Genomic DNA, 16,268 nt, shown 5'->3' with positions numbered 1-16,268 from the left:
TTTCCCCAGTTGTAGTTTAGTCTATTATTGCAACCTTGGCCTGCACATTTTAAGACCAGCCCTCCCCGTGGCAACAAATGTGTTTTATTAGAAGGTGCTTAAAGTAGACAGTGTGCTCTATTTCTCCCCAGAAAGAAATACCAGGTGCGTTTACACAGAGGCTCTGTTATCTGGTGTGTTGTGATTCATTTATCCGATTATTCTCGTGTTTGATGATACCGCTGCACACCACTGGCAGAAAATATCATATTAATATTTAGTGAAAAGTGGGGGCCGGGGGTCCCCTGCTGAACACAAACATTTGCAGAGTTAATCTGCTCCCTTTTTTAGCTCCGTGTTTTTAAAATGGGGAGCAATGCCGCGCAAAAACTGTACAACAAGCCCGCGGGCGACAAACCGAATGAACAAACGAGACTCAGTTTGAGCAATCTTCAAGTTTTTAATCTGTTTTCAAAGACCGCAATTTTATATCGTCCTTCCTTTAATAAGTAGAAAACTTTTATTTTTTTTTTAAGAATTAGTTGAAAGGCACAAATTTTACAATATATACATTTGGATCTAAATTATAAATATATAGAAAACAAAAGCACAACCCAGAATAAAAGTGCTGAACACAGTTTTGTTTTTACAGGAAAAATAGGCTTTGTTTAAAAATACATACAATCAGTAGCATGTTTTTTTTGTTTCATTTTGTGTTTTGTTAGCAATAAATTATTTGAAGGTGATAACATTTATATATATGCAACTGGTGGGAGAAACAAGAAAGATGGTTAAAGTATACACAGAGCAATCCACTGAAGAACAGAAATACATCAAGCGTGCGACGCTCAATCAAAACCAACAGGAGAACAGTAACTTGATTATGCCATTCTTAGTGCAAAATGATAAAAATGATTATAGGCCTAACTAAACAAATGAAGAATTATTTTTCCTAAAAACTGCTGTCCATATCCCTCAAATGCATAAAGCTTTATTTCCGTGACTATAAAAACAAAATCAAAGGCAAAACGTTTGCAGACTGGTGTCTGGGAATGTGCCTGACGAATATTATTAAAAGTGAAACGAGGGGTAGCTGCAGTATTATTCTGCACACAGAAAAAAACAACGAATCAGTCATCCTAAACCCTAAACACAGAAGCGGGGAGGGGCGAAGGCTTGGACAGATTAATTGCACGTTTTAGTATAACCCAGGTGTGAGTCGACGGGAGAACGGGTCAGCGTTAACATGGTTCGAAGAAAAAAAAAAAAAAAACTGTCCACAGAAAAATAATGTTTCTTAAAAGAAACAGCCTTTGATCTTTGCCCTAAGAAGGCATAAATATTTAGAACCACTGACATTTTCACAAGGACAAACAACAAACCCATCACATTAAGTCTAAAACATAAATACAGCAAGAGTCACAGCACAGAGTTAAGAAAAAATAGCACAAATACTCATTAGTTTCATCATCCTTAAAAGGGGAACTGATATATTTCTGCTAACGCCCCGACGTTACGCCTCCTGTAGGTTTCTTCCTGAGATTGATAAATGTCTGATATCTTAGAGCCAGTAACTTTAGGGGTGCCTGTGGAATACTTTGGTATCTCTCTGCAAACTGAAGGCCTGACAAGAGAAAAAAAAGCTCTACGAGTGGGAGAAACAATTGCGTTTGAGAAAAGCAAAAGTAAAACGAGCAGAAATAAATCCAGACGCTGTACAGCAGTAGAACAGTGCAATGTTATTTGGTGGCAGGTAATAATAGAATTTGTTTTATAGCAATCTTGAAAATGAGTAACTTCCCTGACCAAACATGTCCTTAACTATTACAATAAGCAAGATAATGTATCTAAAATCTAAATATCCCTTAAATATAAATAACAAATAACTTTTTTTTTAATAACAATGAATTTAAAATGTATTTAACTAAAATATTTCAAAGCATAATAGAAATAAAGACGATTCACACCATGCAAAGGTAACCAAAAAGCTTTGCCTGTTGAGCGTAAACAGTACTGAAGCGTTTGTTTCATAACGAACATATAACATGGTTTTTATTGCTTTTTGATCGCTTTAACTCCTCCGCGCATTTTGTCACAAACCAACTACAGTGCATCACACAAACATGGCCAGACCTCACAGGTTTTTAAATATGTACTATCATACACATGTACACGCATCTTTCAAAAGCTTTCTAGAGCCTCAAATGGAAATTGGATGTTTTATTTTTTAGTATAGGTTGAATTCATGTGAAAAACAGTGCTCAAGAGGAAACAATAAATTACTCTGATACTAGCAAAGAGACGGGGGCGCTTTCTTTTCAGAACAATAGAAATTCTTTGTGATCCTTTAGAATTAGAGACCGTGAACAGGTTCGGGTATCAGTGTTGGTCAAAAAATGACACATCCACACAGAAAGATAAAAAAAAAAAATACACAAGATTTTCCTGAGGATTTCCAAAACAAAAATGGGCGTCACGTGAAATTAAAAGGGGAGAAAGGGGTGTAGATAAACGTTTGTGGACAGCTACACAGACAATCACACAAGCACATGCAGGCTCAAAGGAGGCGCCTTCCTGAAACCCAACACCAGCATAGTGTAACACAAACGACAACTGCCTGACTCACCATGGGCCCCAAAAGTTTCATACAAATACACCGTATTAAATTAAAATCGAAACCAACGCTCAAGAGTACAAATCTATACATTAGGCTACATGGATTTTAAAGACTGCATTTAAAGACTTTTTCCAAAGGCACTGTTTGCAACAGCAGGCTGCTCATCCTCTCCCTTTTTTCCTCACACTAGTGTTCATACAAGCAGGGAGACAAACAAGAGGGAGTGCGTAGAAGGGAAAGGAAAAAAAAAAAAGGGAATCTGAGGCATTTCATGGCTAATCAGCTAAAAGATTTCATGCGTCTTCCAGTTCGACTACCTCGTGTTTCACTCAAACCAAAGCCTTGCATACAGCCGTGAATGTAGTAACAGTAAAGCAAAGTTTAAAGATGCGGTTTTAACTAGTGAAAGGCATTTAGAGCTTCCAGCAACTCACCAATCATACCTCGAGAAAAATCAGCAGCAGGAGGTTTATTAGAGATTTCCGCACCTCAACAGCTCGTATGTTCGATAAAATAAAGTTATCCCGTCCTCTTTTTTCCCCTCCTCCCCCCCACCCATCTCCTTTTATTTTTAAACAGCTGCCTTTTACCGTGGAGGACACACTTTGGTGCAGAAATCGAATATTGATCGAGCCCGTCGTTACCTCAACAGCCTAAAGCAAGTGAACGCTACACATGGATAAAGAGAAGGGTGAGCCCAACGCAGGACAGGCAGTGACTTGACTATAGGCCCTGAGGGGAGAGGGAGTAGGTCCAAGGTTGCGATCAAAGACAGCAGCAAACAAGACGCCATCTGCTCTAAGAGACATAACAAAAACAAAACAACAAGAAAAAAACTAAAGATAAAGTCCAGATGAGCCCGTTGAGCTCTCACTCTTGCGGCCTGTACTGAATGACAGATTTGCGGTCCGGTCCGGCCTGTAGCATGCTGTTCAAAGCCTCGCGGACGTCAAGAGCGCCGGAGCTGCAGTTGCCGTTGGGTAAGGGACCAGAGTCTGATGAAGCGAGGAGATAGGCTGGGGGGAAGTGAGAGGAAGAGCTGGAAAACAAAGAGTTGGGCGACGGGTTGGAGAAGAGAGAACCCATGTTGTTTGACACAGAAGACGTGGAGGACGTGGAGGAAGAGCAGGAGGAGGTAGAAGACGAAGGGCTGGCTTTCTGTGTGGCCATCTGAGGGGAAAGGGATATGTCAAAATAATCTAATAAGTCATGGTGGTTATTGGCCAGCAAGTTGTGGTTCTGCTGCTGCTGTTGCTGCTGCGAGGCCTGAAGAGGCTGCTGCAGCATGAGAGGCAGCTGTACTTGCGCAGCATGCTGGACGTTTGGTGCAGTCTGAGAGATGAGAGACTCTAGATTAAAATCCTCTGCAAACGCTGTAGAGTTGCTAGTCAGAGTGTCCAGATTGAGTCCGCCCTCTGTGGTGTCTGGAGAGGGAGATGGAGAGCTCATGGTAAGGTCTAAGATATCGTCGAAAGGACTTTTGGAAGACAAACTGGAAGGCTGCTTGGTCTGATGGAGTGAAGGTGGCAGGTTCTTCGTTTGTTGAAAAGTGTTCATGTAGGCGGGTGAGTAAAACTGTGAGAGATTGAGGCTAACTGAGCTGTTCAGAGAGCTCTGGTTGGTGTTGGAGAAGGAACTCGGATTGTTGGACCAGCTGTTATGGGTCCTTTGCTGGGTTTGGCTAGAATTTATCGGTAAGGCCAAGAGGGCTGAACTGAGGTGTGGTAAGGTGGGCTGGGCTTGGGGGTGCATTCTGTGTTGGAGTGGGAATCTTGGGTCGAAAGGCTGAGTGAGGGACTGAGTATGCATGGTTTTGTGGTTGGTTAGATTTTCCACGAGCTGTCTGTGCCCCTGCAGGTACTCAAGCTTGCGCTTGCGCTCATTCTCAGCAGCCTGCTCTTTCTCTTTCCGCCTCTTCTTCACCTCGTCATCCATCTGCAGCAGCTCGTCCCGTACGCGAGGAACGCAGTTCTCTGGGATCTTGATACCTGAGAGAGATGACACAGTTATCAGTAAGATAAATCCTCAATCTTTTATCAGATTTACAATAACAACTAGAGCAGGGCGATATGACCAAAAATATTTATCACGATATACATTTGAAAATTTGCGATAACGATATAACTGACGATATAATTGACACTAGACAAAATACTTTACAACTCCACAACTTTATTAGTGCAAAAAAAAAAAATCTATGTATTTTCACTTAAACAAGCAGCTGTTTTTATGTGCATTAAAGTTATATAAAAATTTTACAGTGCAAATTCCTTGCTGACAGTTTAACCAAAAGGCATTTCCAGTGGAAATTGGCTGACATATCCTCAGCATAACCATGTATAATATCCACAAAACTTAAAAGATGTTATACACACACAGTACGGTAATATTATGTTGAAGCACAGTACAGGGAGTGCAGAATTATCAAAATTGCAAAGCTTCTGAAGCGTGATCATCGAACAATCAAGCGTTTCATTCAAAATAGTCAACAGGGTCGCAAGAAGCCTGTGGGAAAAACCAAGGCGCAAAATAACTGCCCATGAACTGAGAAAAGTCAAGCGTGCAGCTGCCAAGATGCCACTTGCCACCAGTTTGGCCATATTTCAGAGCTGCAACATCACTGGAGTGCCCAAAAGCACAAGGTGTGCAATACTCAGAGACATGGCCAAGGTAAGAAAGGCTGAAAGACGACCACCACTGAACAAGACACACAAGCTGAAACGTCAAGACTGGGCCAAGAAATATCTCAAGACTGATTTTTCTAAGGTTTTATGGACTGATGAAATGAGAGTGAGTCTTGATGGGCCAGATGGATGGGCCCATGGCTGGATTGGTAAAGGGCAGAGAGCTCCAGTCCGACTCAGACGCCAGCAAGGTGGAGGTGGAGTACTGGTTTGGGCTGGTATCATCAAAGATGAGCTTGTGGGGCCTTTTCGGGTTGAGGATGGAGTCAAGCTCAACTCCCAGTCCTACTGCCAGTTTCTGGAAGACACCTTCTTCAAGCAGTGGTACAGGAAGAAGTCTGCATCCTTCAAGAAAAACATGATTTCCATGCAGGACAATGCTCCATCACACACGTCCAAGTACTCCACAGCGTGGCTGGCAAGAAAGGGTATAAAAGAAGAAAAACTAATGACATGGCCTCCTTGTTCACCTGATCTGAACCCCATTGAGAACCTGTGGTCCATCATCAAATGTGAGATTTACAAGGAGGGAAAACAGTACACCTCTCTGAACAGTGTCTGGGAGGCTGTGGTTGCTGCTGCACGCAATGTTGATGGTGAACAGATCAAAACACTGACAGAATCCATGGATGGCAGGCTTTTGAGTGTCCTTGCAAAGAAAGGTGGCTATATTGGTCGCTGATTTGTTTTTGTTTTGTTTTTGAATGTCAGAAATGTATATTTGTGAATGTGGAGATGTTATATTGGTTTCACTGGTAAAAATAAATAATTGAAATGGGTATATATTTGTTTTTTGTTAAGTTGCCTAATAATTATGCACAGTAATAGTCACCTGCACACACAGATATCCCCCTAAAATAGCTAAAACTAAAAACAAACTAAAAACTACTTCCAAAAACATTCAGCTTTGATATTAATGAGTTTTTTGGGTTCATTGAGAACATGGTTGTTGTTCAATAATAAAATTATTCCTCAAAAATACAACTTGCCTAATAATTCTGCACTCCCTGTATGTATCACTCCACGAGGCTCCTCCCTACGATAGCCGTAATGCTCCAACAATCCATCAAGCGGTGCGGGTTCATAGCTTAGCAAAGTCGTACTGAAACATTTGACAGATTTTTGAGCGCCGTGTAAACATAAAATCGTTTCGAGGTCAGTAAACACAACCAGAATTCATACATAAGGCACACGGAATTATAAGGGGCACTGTCGATTTTCAGAAAAATCAAAGGATTGATTTTAAGTGTGCCGTATTTTCCAAAAAACACGGTAATAACGACGGCCCGCTAGCATGCTCTACCAAAAATAGTGCTTTGTTGTGTATCTGACGGACAAAAGCTAAACCAGTTCCACACCACTGAAGTTGCAGCATTTTTACAAAACAATTCTGGTTCATCCGTTTCATTCAACGATCCGCTTTCGTCCCTCTCATTCTCCGTCGCCGCCATGCTTTTTCTGCCATGTGCGTATAAAAACAAAGGCACTGCGCATGTGCGTTTTACCCATAATCTATGGCGATATTTCATTTTCTTATAGTTGTCCAACATTATACCGTATTACCGTGAACGGTATGATATGGCACAGCCCTAATAACAACAGGACATTAATTAATCTGTATTAATTAATGAGAATGATTGTCCATCTCTATGCATGAGTCCTGTGATTGACTGACGACTCTTATGCCCACTGTCACCTGGATGGTTGAGAAGTCAGATGGCTGGATATCACAGCACATGCATCACTAAGTATAGTAAATAAGACAGCATAAAGGTAATGTGTACTTTAATGTGCATTCATTGCTTCCACACTACTAAGCAGAAAGGCTGCAGCAGAGAGAGAACTACTGCATCTGCTAGTAGGCTGAGCTTGCCACGGTTGCAGAGCAGAACAAAAACTTCCAGCTGCAGTCCAAGTCCATATGTGACATGACACAGGCAGCTGATTATAACGTCATGCTATTCATTTTCTTCAAATGAATGGCCAAATAAGAAAAATCAGACAGGAACAACTTAGAAACTAAACCTGCACATGTGCACACGCACTCACCGAATAGCGCTACCACCAGAGACAGCAGGAAACAGTGTGCATGCCAGAAAAAGGAAGATTATAAAAACGTAATATCGACAGCCTACGAGCTTTATATTTCTTTGTCTGATATATGTGCGGTGTAGAGAGACAATAATCACGAGTGTGTTTTCATGGATCTTGAGGTGAATTGCGACACGTCCTGTGGGGGTCAGTGTTAACGTAATGCGCACAGGAGCTCAGCGGAAACGAATAAGGAAAATATGGAACTTTTTCATTTCCTCAATTTTAGATAATGATGTGTCAGCACTTGGACAGCAGCACCACATCTTACCATCAAAACAACATCGGGGTCAATAAAATTCACATTTTAAATTCTGAGCTAGATGTTTAGGGATTAAAAGAACAGTGAAGAAGCTGTCCTCAAACTGCACTTCACTTCAGGCAGTCAGAGATACTAACCGACTTGTTTGTTATGCTGCTTTGTTTTAAGGCGGACAATCTGCAGGATGCTGCTGTTGGTGATGTCAGACACCACATCAGAGACGCGCTTCCACACTCGTAACAGAGCTCCACACAGCATGTGATACTGACGGAGGCGCATGCCCTGCAGACACTCCTGGCCTTCCTCAATTTTCTTACACTTCCCATTCCTGCAGAGAGAGCAAAGAAGAAATGGTGAAAACACATCATAAATCACTCTTTTAGTGTGACTGTATGGCAAGCTAAGGTACAAGATGTGAGATTTGGAGGTAATTTCTTCGTGGCTAGCTTTTGGGAATGGCATTTGATTTAAAAACCATTGACTGAATCCTAATAATTACCAGCCTGATAGGATTCATTAATCCTAAGGGACATTGTGGATTCCTGCTTACCAGTTAGCGTGACTGCATTTCTTGAAGGAGAAGGTGAACTGGTTCTCCCAGCAGTCCCTGGCTTCCTCAGGGGTCACCTAAAAAAAAGGAAGAAATGCAAAAGCCTAAAAGTCAGCCAAGTAGTCACTCATTACATATTTTTACCAATGCAGAAGTGAGATTTTCAAGTTCAAACCAAAGCACAAACTACACCCTTTTCTCATTTAAAACAATAATTGTGTCAAAGGGGAAAAACAAGTTATTTTCAATGGGCTTATGGTGAAAGGTCAATGATTAGCAGTTTTAAAGCAGGGAAGGGAAACAGCTATAGCCTTAATAAACAACAGAACTGTAAAGAAAATAAGATCTCACTCTTTAAATTTACTATTAATTTATAACATTAAAGGTTTTAAGTCTGTAAAATGTTGCCACACTTTGTCTTTGGAGAGCATTAAGCCTTATCTGGTCAGGACACCTAAATGTCCACAAGGTGGCAGCAGAGACCGAATATATATAAATATACACCCGGAGCAATGACAGAGGAACACTTAGTCCAGAAAATGTCCGACTTTGTGTTTTCCCAATGTTCCCCATTTTCAGAAATGAAAAAAGATGCATTTTAATGCCAAATTGAGGGGAAAAAAAATCAAAAGACTCAAATGTAACACAAAACCAATACAAAGACAGAACTAATAGACTGTGAAGCTCTTACCTTTCTGTACTTTTGGTGCAGTTTTTCCAGACTCTCAGGGTGAGTCTGCTTGCCGATGTTGGGCTTATAGACCACAAAGTTCTTCCCTCTTCCTTGCTCAGCTAGCAGCACACATGGATAGTTACCTCGAAGCTGTGAACAGAGGCCACATAGAGTGTTTTTTTGTTTTTTTTGCACTGTCAAAGAGACAAAGTTAGTTAAACTGTTTATCATAACGTGAACTCACCTTCATAGACAGGTAGAATCCCTCATCATGGCCGCTGAGGTTCAGTGATTTCTTGTAGGCCTCATCCCAGGGCATGCCCCTGTCCACACTGATCTGTAGGAGGAAAAAGATCAGAGTCTAAAGCATGTGCTGTGAAAGAGAGGGAGTCAAACTGCCCCACACCTACACACTGCTGGTATGACTTCAGAAACTATTAATATCTATAAATACATGAGCAAATACAACCACTTTAATGTATGTATGAAATACGCCCTTTATACTGGGTAAACTGGTTTTCTTGTGCAGGAGTCCTGAGTGGCTGCCAACTTTGAAACATCAACTGTAGGTTAGCCTGCAGTCAAAAAGCTAAAAGCAGAGGATACCAGTAATTATCCTGTGCCACCTGCTAGTATCTACATAGGCTCCATAGCTCCAGGGCCAAACCTGCGTGATCACAGTCTTACCGCTGGCACTATGACATCAATCCAAGCTCTTAACTACAGAGGTAGTTGCTTGAGTTACCTGGGGGACTGCACGTTATGAGGAACTTATTTAATTGAAGTACCCGTTCAAATATTGTCAAAAAAATCTAGATGAACTGACTCTCAGTGATATTTATAATGTACTCTGTGTTTGCAATTTAATAATATTATTTGAAAAATTGTAAGGTCTGGTGCTCTAACTTTGATATTAATACATACAATAAATTATCATTAAATTGCAAGAGCATCAAAAAGATAAGTAGCATAGCATAGCATAGCCATTGTGGGCAACACTACCTAACATAAGCCTAATATATATTACATAGCTAGGCCTTCTGCTGTGTAGTCATAGTTTACATGTTTTATATAGTTTGCTGTTACTTTGCAGATGCTGCAGGCACATCACTGTTTTGAATATGTTACTGATAATGCCATATCAAACAACACTTCTGCCTGGCCGTTCACAAATAAGCCACTGTACTGCTGTGGTTATCTGCAGGAAGTAAATACTTTTCTAATCCTGCTGTATGCAACTTCACTGTCATCGACACATTTAACATTGCATATGCTCTACTCCAAAGAAATGTATACTTGTAGACCTGAAATCAAGTTATGCAAGCCTACCTTATACAGAACAACCTGGCCATCCTGAGGATTTCCAGCCGTCAAGAAAGTTTCCTGTGTCTCCTCATAAATCTCATCGTTACCTGGGGCAAGGTCTGTCAGCGACAGAGTAGAAGAAAGTGATGAACATTTGCAGCTGCTGAATGAATTCATTGACATCCTTCTATTTTAGAGTTACACTTGATCTCCATACCTAGGATTCCCATGTCATATTTGCCCTCCTTTTTATCCTTCTCTATGAGATAGTCAAAGTTGTCAGTGAAGTATTGGAAGAGATGGTTCTGTTTGTGGACCTCCAGACCCAGGATGCGATTTAGGAACTTTGTAATGCTGCAGTCTGAGAAAAACAAACAAGCAATTGACTTCAAATTATGTTTATTCATCTCAAATACCAAATACAGAGAAAGAAATCTGTCCGTATACTCTACCTTTCTCATTGTTGTTTCCAATGCGGGGCTCCTTACATAAAATCCCAACATCAACCATTCCAGCTTTCATGTCTGGAAGTGAAAAACAAAAAACAGAACCGTTTTTCTACAGCTGCACTAAACTTTCATTTGCTGATGATATTCTCTGCTTACACTGAACCAAAATATGAACGTACCTCTGAAGAACATGGCATCACCCCCTGGGTAGCCTTTGGGAGGGGGCACCTTGTTATCTATGAAGCCAACAATTGCTTTGGTAATTTTATCCAGAGCCTTGGTACCGTACTGCAAAAAAGAAGTAAGGTGAAATTAGTAAAGACAGATGATCTCATAAGGCTTTTTAAGCACTGCAGATTAAGTGTTTACATAAAATATGCTATAAAATGCTAAAAGCAAGACAAACTCCATACACCTCAAATTAAGAGCACAAAACATTTTCGATACAAAGGTTGGGTACAATTTTAAAAGCTTCTTAGGTTTGCATACCTTGTTCTCAAAGTTGTATCTGCTCAGGTCTCTGGTTTCTGTGGCTCTTCTGTCTCCATGGGTTAATGCACCCTGCACAGTGGATTACAAACAGTATTACTATCAAATCAATATACTATTATTACTATTACTAAAATATTACATTTACATCATCAGCAGTCACGCTAACAGAACCAGAGTCGGTGCTGCTGGTGTGAAACTGTCAGAGGAAGTTATGAAATCTGTCTTCACTGTTTAGTGCAATTCTACTGTGCAGAAATAATATTGGAAAATAATGCCTTGCAATTTCAATTTACTCTGGATTTGTAGTGTTTTAAGCCAGAAATGTCTGATTTCAAAGCTCAGCTGCTGTAGTAACTTGAAAAATTTGAAAAAAACAAAACAAAAAAACAACAACTATAAAAATACCCAGTTGTTGCTTATCTGACATATCCATCAATTCAGTTAATATATAGTTAAAAGGTGATTCTACAATGCACCAGTGATGGGTGTGGAGCATATAACACGGAGGAAAAAAACCCAAACAAACCCCAAAAACACTGAAATAAGGACACACAGACACGCACACACACACTAGTGTAAATGCATGAGGATGCAGAGCCCGCTCTTGGCCCAAACGTGTCAAAGGAAACCCACGAGGTTCAGGTGTGAAAACAAACGTTTTCTATGTGCAACGTGCTGACATGATATTGTGGTTCAGTTAATCTTCAAACAACATTTTGCAAAGAGACCGAGTGTGCAGTGAGTCCAACGTGTGATGGAAGTAGGCAACAAAGTTAACAGAAAATTTAGACAAAGTCAACAGTAGATCAGTCTTAAAGCCAGCTGCTAGCTCTGCTCACACAGGCAAAAACCTTAAGATACCAAAACAAATGAATGTTTTAACCAAATATGATTTGACTGCTGATCTGGAGTCAGACTGTTGCAAAGGTGTTCAGCTGTTCAGTTCGACTGAAATGTGTGCACTGGAGCTGTATCAAGTTCAAGCAGGCAGGCAGGCAGGCAGACCACGTGCCATATTCTTGATACAGATTTACCACACATAGCTGGCAAATGCAGGAATGACTTCCTGTAACCACCATCCCCTTGCACCCTCTCTGCCCTTTTCCCAAAAGAACTGTCATGCTGTGTCACTATGGAAATAAATGGCTGCTAGTGCAGAAATGCATCGATAATTACGGAAAATAGCTACACTTATAAATTATCCAGACAACCTCTTTTTGCTTTTTCTGCTTGTTCAGTTTTCCGTTACTGAGCTGGAGAAGGGAAAGACCCAGAATCTCTTGAGGTTTGTGGAGAAAAGTTGATATAACATCAAGGGAACCAACAATAAAGAAGACTATGGAGCGCTTTAAGACTAGGGAGTATCCCACACAACAGGAAGGACAGAGGGTGAGGGCAGGTTTAAGAAATGAACGGCGGAGTCGCGAACAGCCCGGAGCACTCCGATCGATAAACACATAACTCAGATCGTCTCTGTTTACACTGAAACAGTTCTTCTCACACTCCATAAGACAACAACATATAAACAGCTATTTCCCCCTGAGAGACACTTCAAGATAATTGTGCAAAATAACAACAGCAAATGCAACACCAACCCACACACAACTGAAAGACTGTTCATATTTACCAGACTCTCTAGTCTCTTAGCCACAATGGAGGCAAAACGTCTCTCCCCAGCCAACTCTGAGATGAGAAAGATGTACTCAGGGGCTGTCACCTGATTGGACCGATGAGTCCGACCTGGAACGATGAGAATAAAATAGCAATAAGACATTTTTTGTACATGCAAAACATTTAGAGACATTAAGACTACTGTCTGACTGTTAAATCCTTCAATCTGAAATCTTTAACTTTACAGATAAGCGTTGTACTGCTAATGAATATCCTGTAAAACCTTTATACAGATAAATAAAACAAGCAAGATATGTTGCTATGTGTAGGAGAAATCAGGTATTGTACATTTTTGTGATGACATTTGGTTTACAACAGCTCATTTTTATGTTACAGGCTGTGCCAATCTCAACTAACTATGAAACACCCATAAATGTAAATAAAATAACACACACACAAGTTATATGTTAGTACAGTACACTAGTGAGGTGCGATTAGAAACAATAAATTAGAAACTGAAAAGTATGAAGAGGACATTATTGGTGAGATGATAAGATCTCCAGTCATATGACTGAAATCTGATCTTGACACTCAGATCCTCCCACCTAAAAATGAAAACAAAAACTCTTTACACAAGATTGTTCTAAGGAAGTCCCTTCAACTTCCATAGAACCTCTTATGAGGAAATAAGCATGTCTGTGTTTGTACAGTATGTGTGTGTATATGTAAGTGTCAGACTAAGCTTCTCGGTATAAGAAACTTAGTCCGCCTGAAGAATCCCTGAGGTGGTTTAAGCAGAAAATTGATGACCTTATTTAGTTTAGTGCTTTGCTTTGGCATTTACGTATATAAAAAAATCAAATACTGATCGGGTTTGTGGTGTTAATTACAAATAGATTCGCAGCTGTAACACCTTTAAAGGTCAAATGTTCAGCCCACACAAGTAGAGTAACTGATAGAAACCACAGCTTCTATCTACCAACAAACCTTCAGCGAGACATTTGTCTCAATTTGAATATCGCAATATGAAAATAACACATAAAACACTTCTTCACATTTCTTCTCTTTCTTCTAAAGCTCTTTCAACCTTTCACCTCAATGCTGCTGCTTGTCACAGGGGTAAATTTAAAAGGAAATAAGGAATAGAAAGCTGATGTAACTATGATGAAGAGGAAAATAAGTCCAGTGTGCCTTATAGCCTTTTAACTGGTTACATCACTCATCAACAGAGAAAAAAAAAGACTTATGCCATTGACAAAGTTAACCACTGATGAAAAACTTTATTCAAGCCATTATGTGAAGTCTGACACAAACTTAACCAGACAGACTATACTGACAGGTCAAAAATTCAGTCTAAAAAAGGTTCCCGACATCCTTATGTAAGTTAATAACACAAAAAATGCCCTTTTATTTTATTTCTAATCATGTACTCCTCTTTAACTTTTAAAGCCTCTTTGTTAGATTACATTTCCTGACTTACCGAACTGCTGAATAGCCCTGTCTGCGCTCCAAGGCAGCTCCAGGGTCATGTGAACCCTGCGTCTCTGGTTTTTCACTCTCTTGTCTGCCTGCAGGGAAATCCCAGAGCTTGCTGCTTCTGAGATGATGGCCACCAACTACAGGAAACAGGTTTTTGTTTATTGGTGGAGAAAGGTCTTATTGAACAATGTTTTTAAAGCATTTCACTGTTTGGTGAACTCTGATCTGAAGCCCTTCGAGTCATGAAAACAGTGATTCATTTTGTATTTTTTTGTACTGTAAAATATCTAACCTTCTCTCCACTCATGAAGCGATCTTTCTCCTTGAGATTAATGTGGTCAATCGTAAGCCCTTGCTCAGCTCGTGACTCATAACGCACGGTGCCGTCAGGCCGCCGCACCACACGACCCTTACGACCAGTCATCTGGAGAGAAAGGGGGTTAATATACATCAGCTGCACATGTCAGGGTGACAGGTGATGCTGCTGGTTAGCTTGTAGTTGAGGGTCATACCTCAGAGACTTTATCTGGTCCACCAAACTTGTCAATGAGCTCATCCAATGTGTTGAGAGGTAGTTCTTTTCCCAGTTCTGCTATTTTGTTGAGGAGGTCCTGCTTCATTTCCTCTATTCTGGCTGTAAATACAAATCAGAGGAAGATATTAACAATATATCCCTTGCTGGTTGAGTTATAAAAATAGCAGGGTATGTGAGGCTACAGTGGCAGCTATCAAGTAGATGTGCATCTGTTTGAATGACAAGCACCTTCCAGTGTATCACTGTTACTGACAACACAAGCTGAAGGACAAAAAAAAGAAATGGTGCCTACCTGTCTGGTAGCTAGTCTGGTTCACAAAGATGACATCGTCATTATCTAGCAGGGAGTCTGGTGAAGAGTTGGAGTCTGTGTCTATGCCATCGGAGTCACTACTGCTGTCATCGGTGATGTTGATCACAACGTTGTTCTCTATACTGTGCTTGGGTACTTTGGGCTGGCGACCTCTGGGTTTCCCTGATTGTTAGTTAAACCGCATGAGATTGGAGTTAGCAAAAGCGACACAAAAGAGGCCAATAATAGACATAGGATTAAAAAATATGTCTTTAACTGAGAATAAATAGTACCAGCTGCTAGGCTAAATACACCAAATACACTTATAAATCACAACATGAGCAATTTTACTGCTACACAAACTATCGAAATGTCCACTGAACACTTGGTACATGAAATAATTGTAAAAGACAGCATTTAGGGGTGAACATCCTAAAGTGTTGTATTAAATCTTCATATTCACTTACGTTTTCTCTTGTTACTTGGAGCTTTTTCCCTGCTTTGCTTCTCTGAAGGGAAATGCTTTGTTACAAGAGACTGGAATACTCCCCTGGAGCAAAGAAGAGCAGAATAACAGACTTTAAAACTGACAGCAAAGCAACCACAACACATTAGGGCTGTTGCGGCAATTAGACATTCCAAGTATTCCTGATCTGACCTAATTATGAGTGCCAGGTATTGATAGGCAGATGAAAACGTGAACTAATACACTCAGACTTTAAGGCATGTCTGCTGTGACAGACCTAAGGTCAACCAAGTTCAAGTCCTTATAACTTCCTTTTGTTCTTTTTCACAAATGAGTCATTGGTCAATTAGCAGCTAATAAAAGGTTGTCTGCTTTGACTGGTGAAGAATGTCACATGACCTGTATGACTATATGTAGTCATGACAAAGTCCTTCTTGAAACTTTCTTGTTATTTGACAGCTTGGTGTATCAAGAAAACGAAACAGAAGACACCTGTGACTATAGTTTTCAGCAAGCAGAAAATCACTCTTTCAAATAGTGTCAAAGTTATCACCTATGGCTCGGCATTCAGTTTTAAAAGAGCTGCAACTCAGATACAGGCAGTCTTTTTTTTTTTCATATGTAGCCATCACCACAGAAACACAGAAGCGAACAGACGAAATACTCTCTTACTCGGCTGCGGAAACAAATCTGTCCAGATGCCCGTCATTTTCATCCAAGACTTCTCTGGTGCGCGATTCTCCGGTAGACTGGAGTCCAATAACGATGCACTGCAGTGGAGAA

General features: G+C 40.4%; 1 protein-coding gene across 5 annotated transcripts in view; it reads right to left on the bottom strand.

Moving 5' to 3' along the window:
* Positions 1-419: 419 nt before the first annotated feature.
* Positions 420-16,268, bottom strand: part of si:ch73-63e15.2 (protein strawberry notch homolog 2) — a 62,495-nt gene continuing 46,646 nt past the window's right edge. For all 5 annotated transcript variants that reach the window (XM_040053050.1, XM_040053052.1, XM_040053051.1 and 2 more), the window contains 17 exons: positions 16,158-16,255; positions 15,487-15,569; positions 15,020-15,202; positions 14,705-14,826; positions 14,485-14,616; positions 14,194-14,329; positions 12,730-12,842; positions 11,100-11,171; positions 10,790-10,898; positions 10,614-10,685; positions 10,379-10,522; positions 10,186-10,280; positions 9,101-9,193; positions 8,875-9,006; positions 8,184-8,260; positions 7,771-7,961; positions 420-4,584 (listed from right to left, as the gene is read on the bottom strand). In XM_040053050.1, coding sequence (XP_039908984.1) covers positions 3,467-4,584; positions 7,771-7,961; positions 8,184-8,260; positions 8,875-9,006; positions 9,101-9,193; positions 10,186-10,280; positions 10,379-10,522; positions 10,614-10,685; positions 10,790-10,898; positions 11,100-11,171; positions 12,730-12,842; positions 14,194-14,329; positions 14,485-14,616; positions 14,705-14,826; positions 15,020-15,202; positions 15,487-15,569; positions 16,158-16,255 — 2,970 coding nt within the window. In that variant the 3' untranslated portion in view covers positions 420-3,466. The remainder of the gene's footprint in view (positions 4,585-7,770; positions 7,962-8,183; positions 8,261-8,874; positions 9,007-9,100; positions 9,194-10,185; positions 10,281-10,378; positions 10,523-10,613; positions 10,686-10,789; positions 10,899-11,099; positions 11,172-12,729; positions 12,843-14,193; positions 14,330-14,484; positions 14,617-14,704; positions 14,827-15,019; positions 15,203-15,486; positions 15,570-16,157; positions 16,256-16,268) is intronic.

Source organism: Simochromis diagramma, unplaced genomic scaffold (assembly GCF_900408965.1).
Source record: "Simochromis diagramma unplaced genomic scaffold, fSimDia1.1 OVJJ01000419.1, whole genome shotgun sequence".
Classification (NCBI taxonomy): Eukaryota; Metazoa; Chordata; class Actinopteri; order Cichliformes; family Cichlidae; genus Simochromis; species Simochromis diagramma.
The sequence above is the reverse complement of the archived record's forward strand: the minus strand, read 5'-3'. Positions and strand labels throughout refer to the sequence as shown.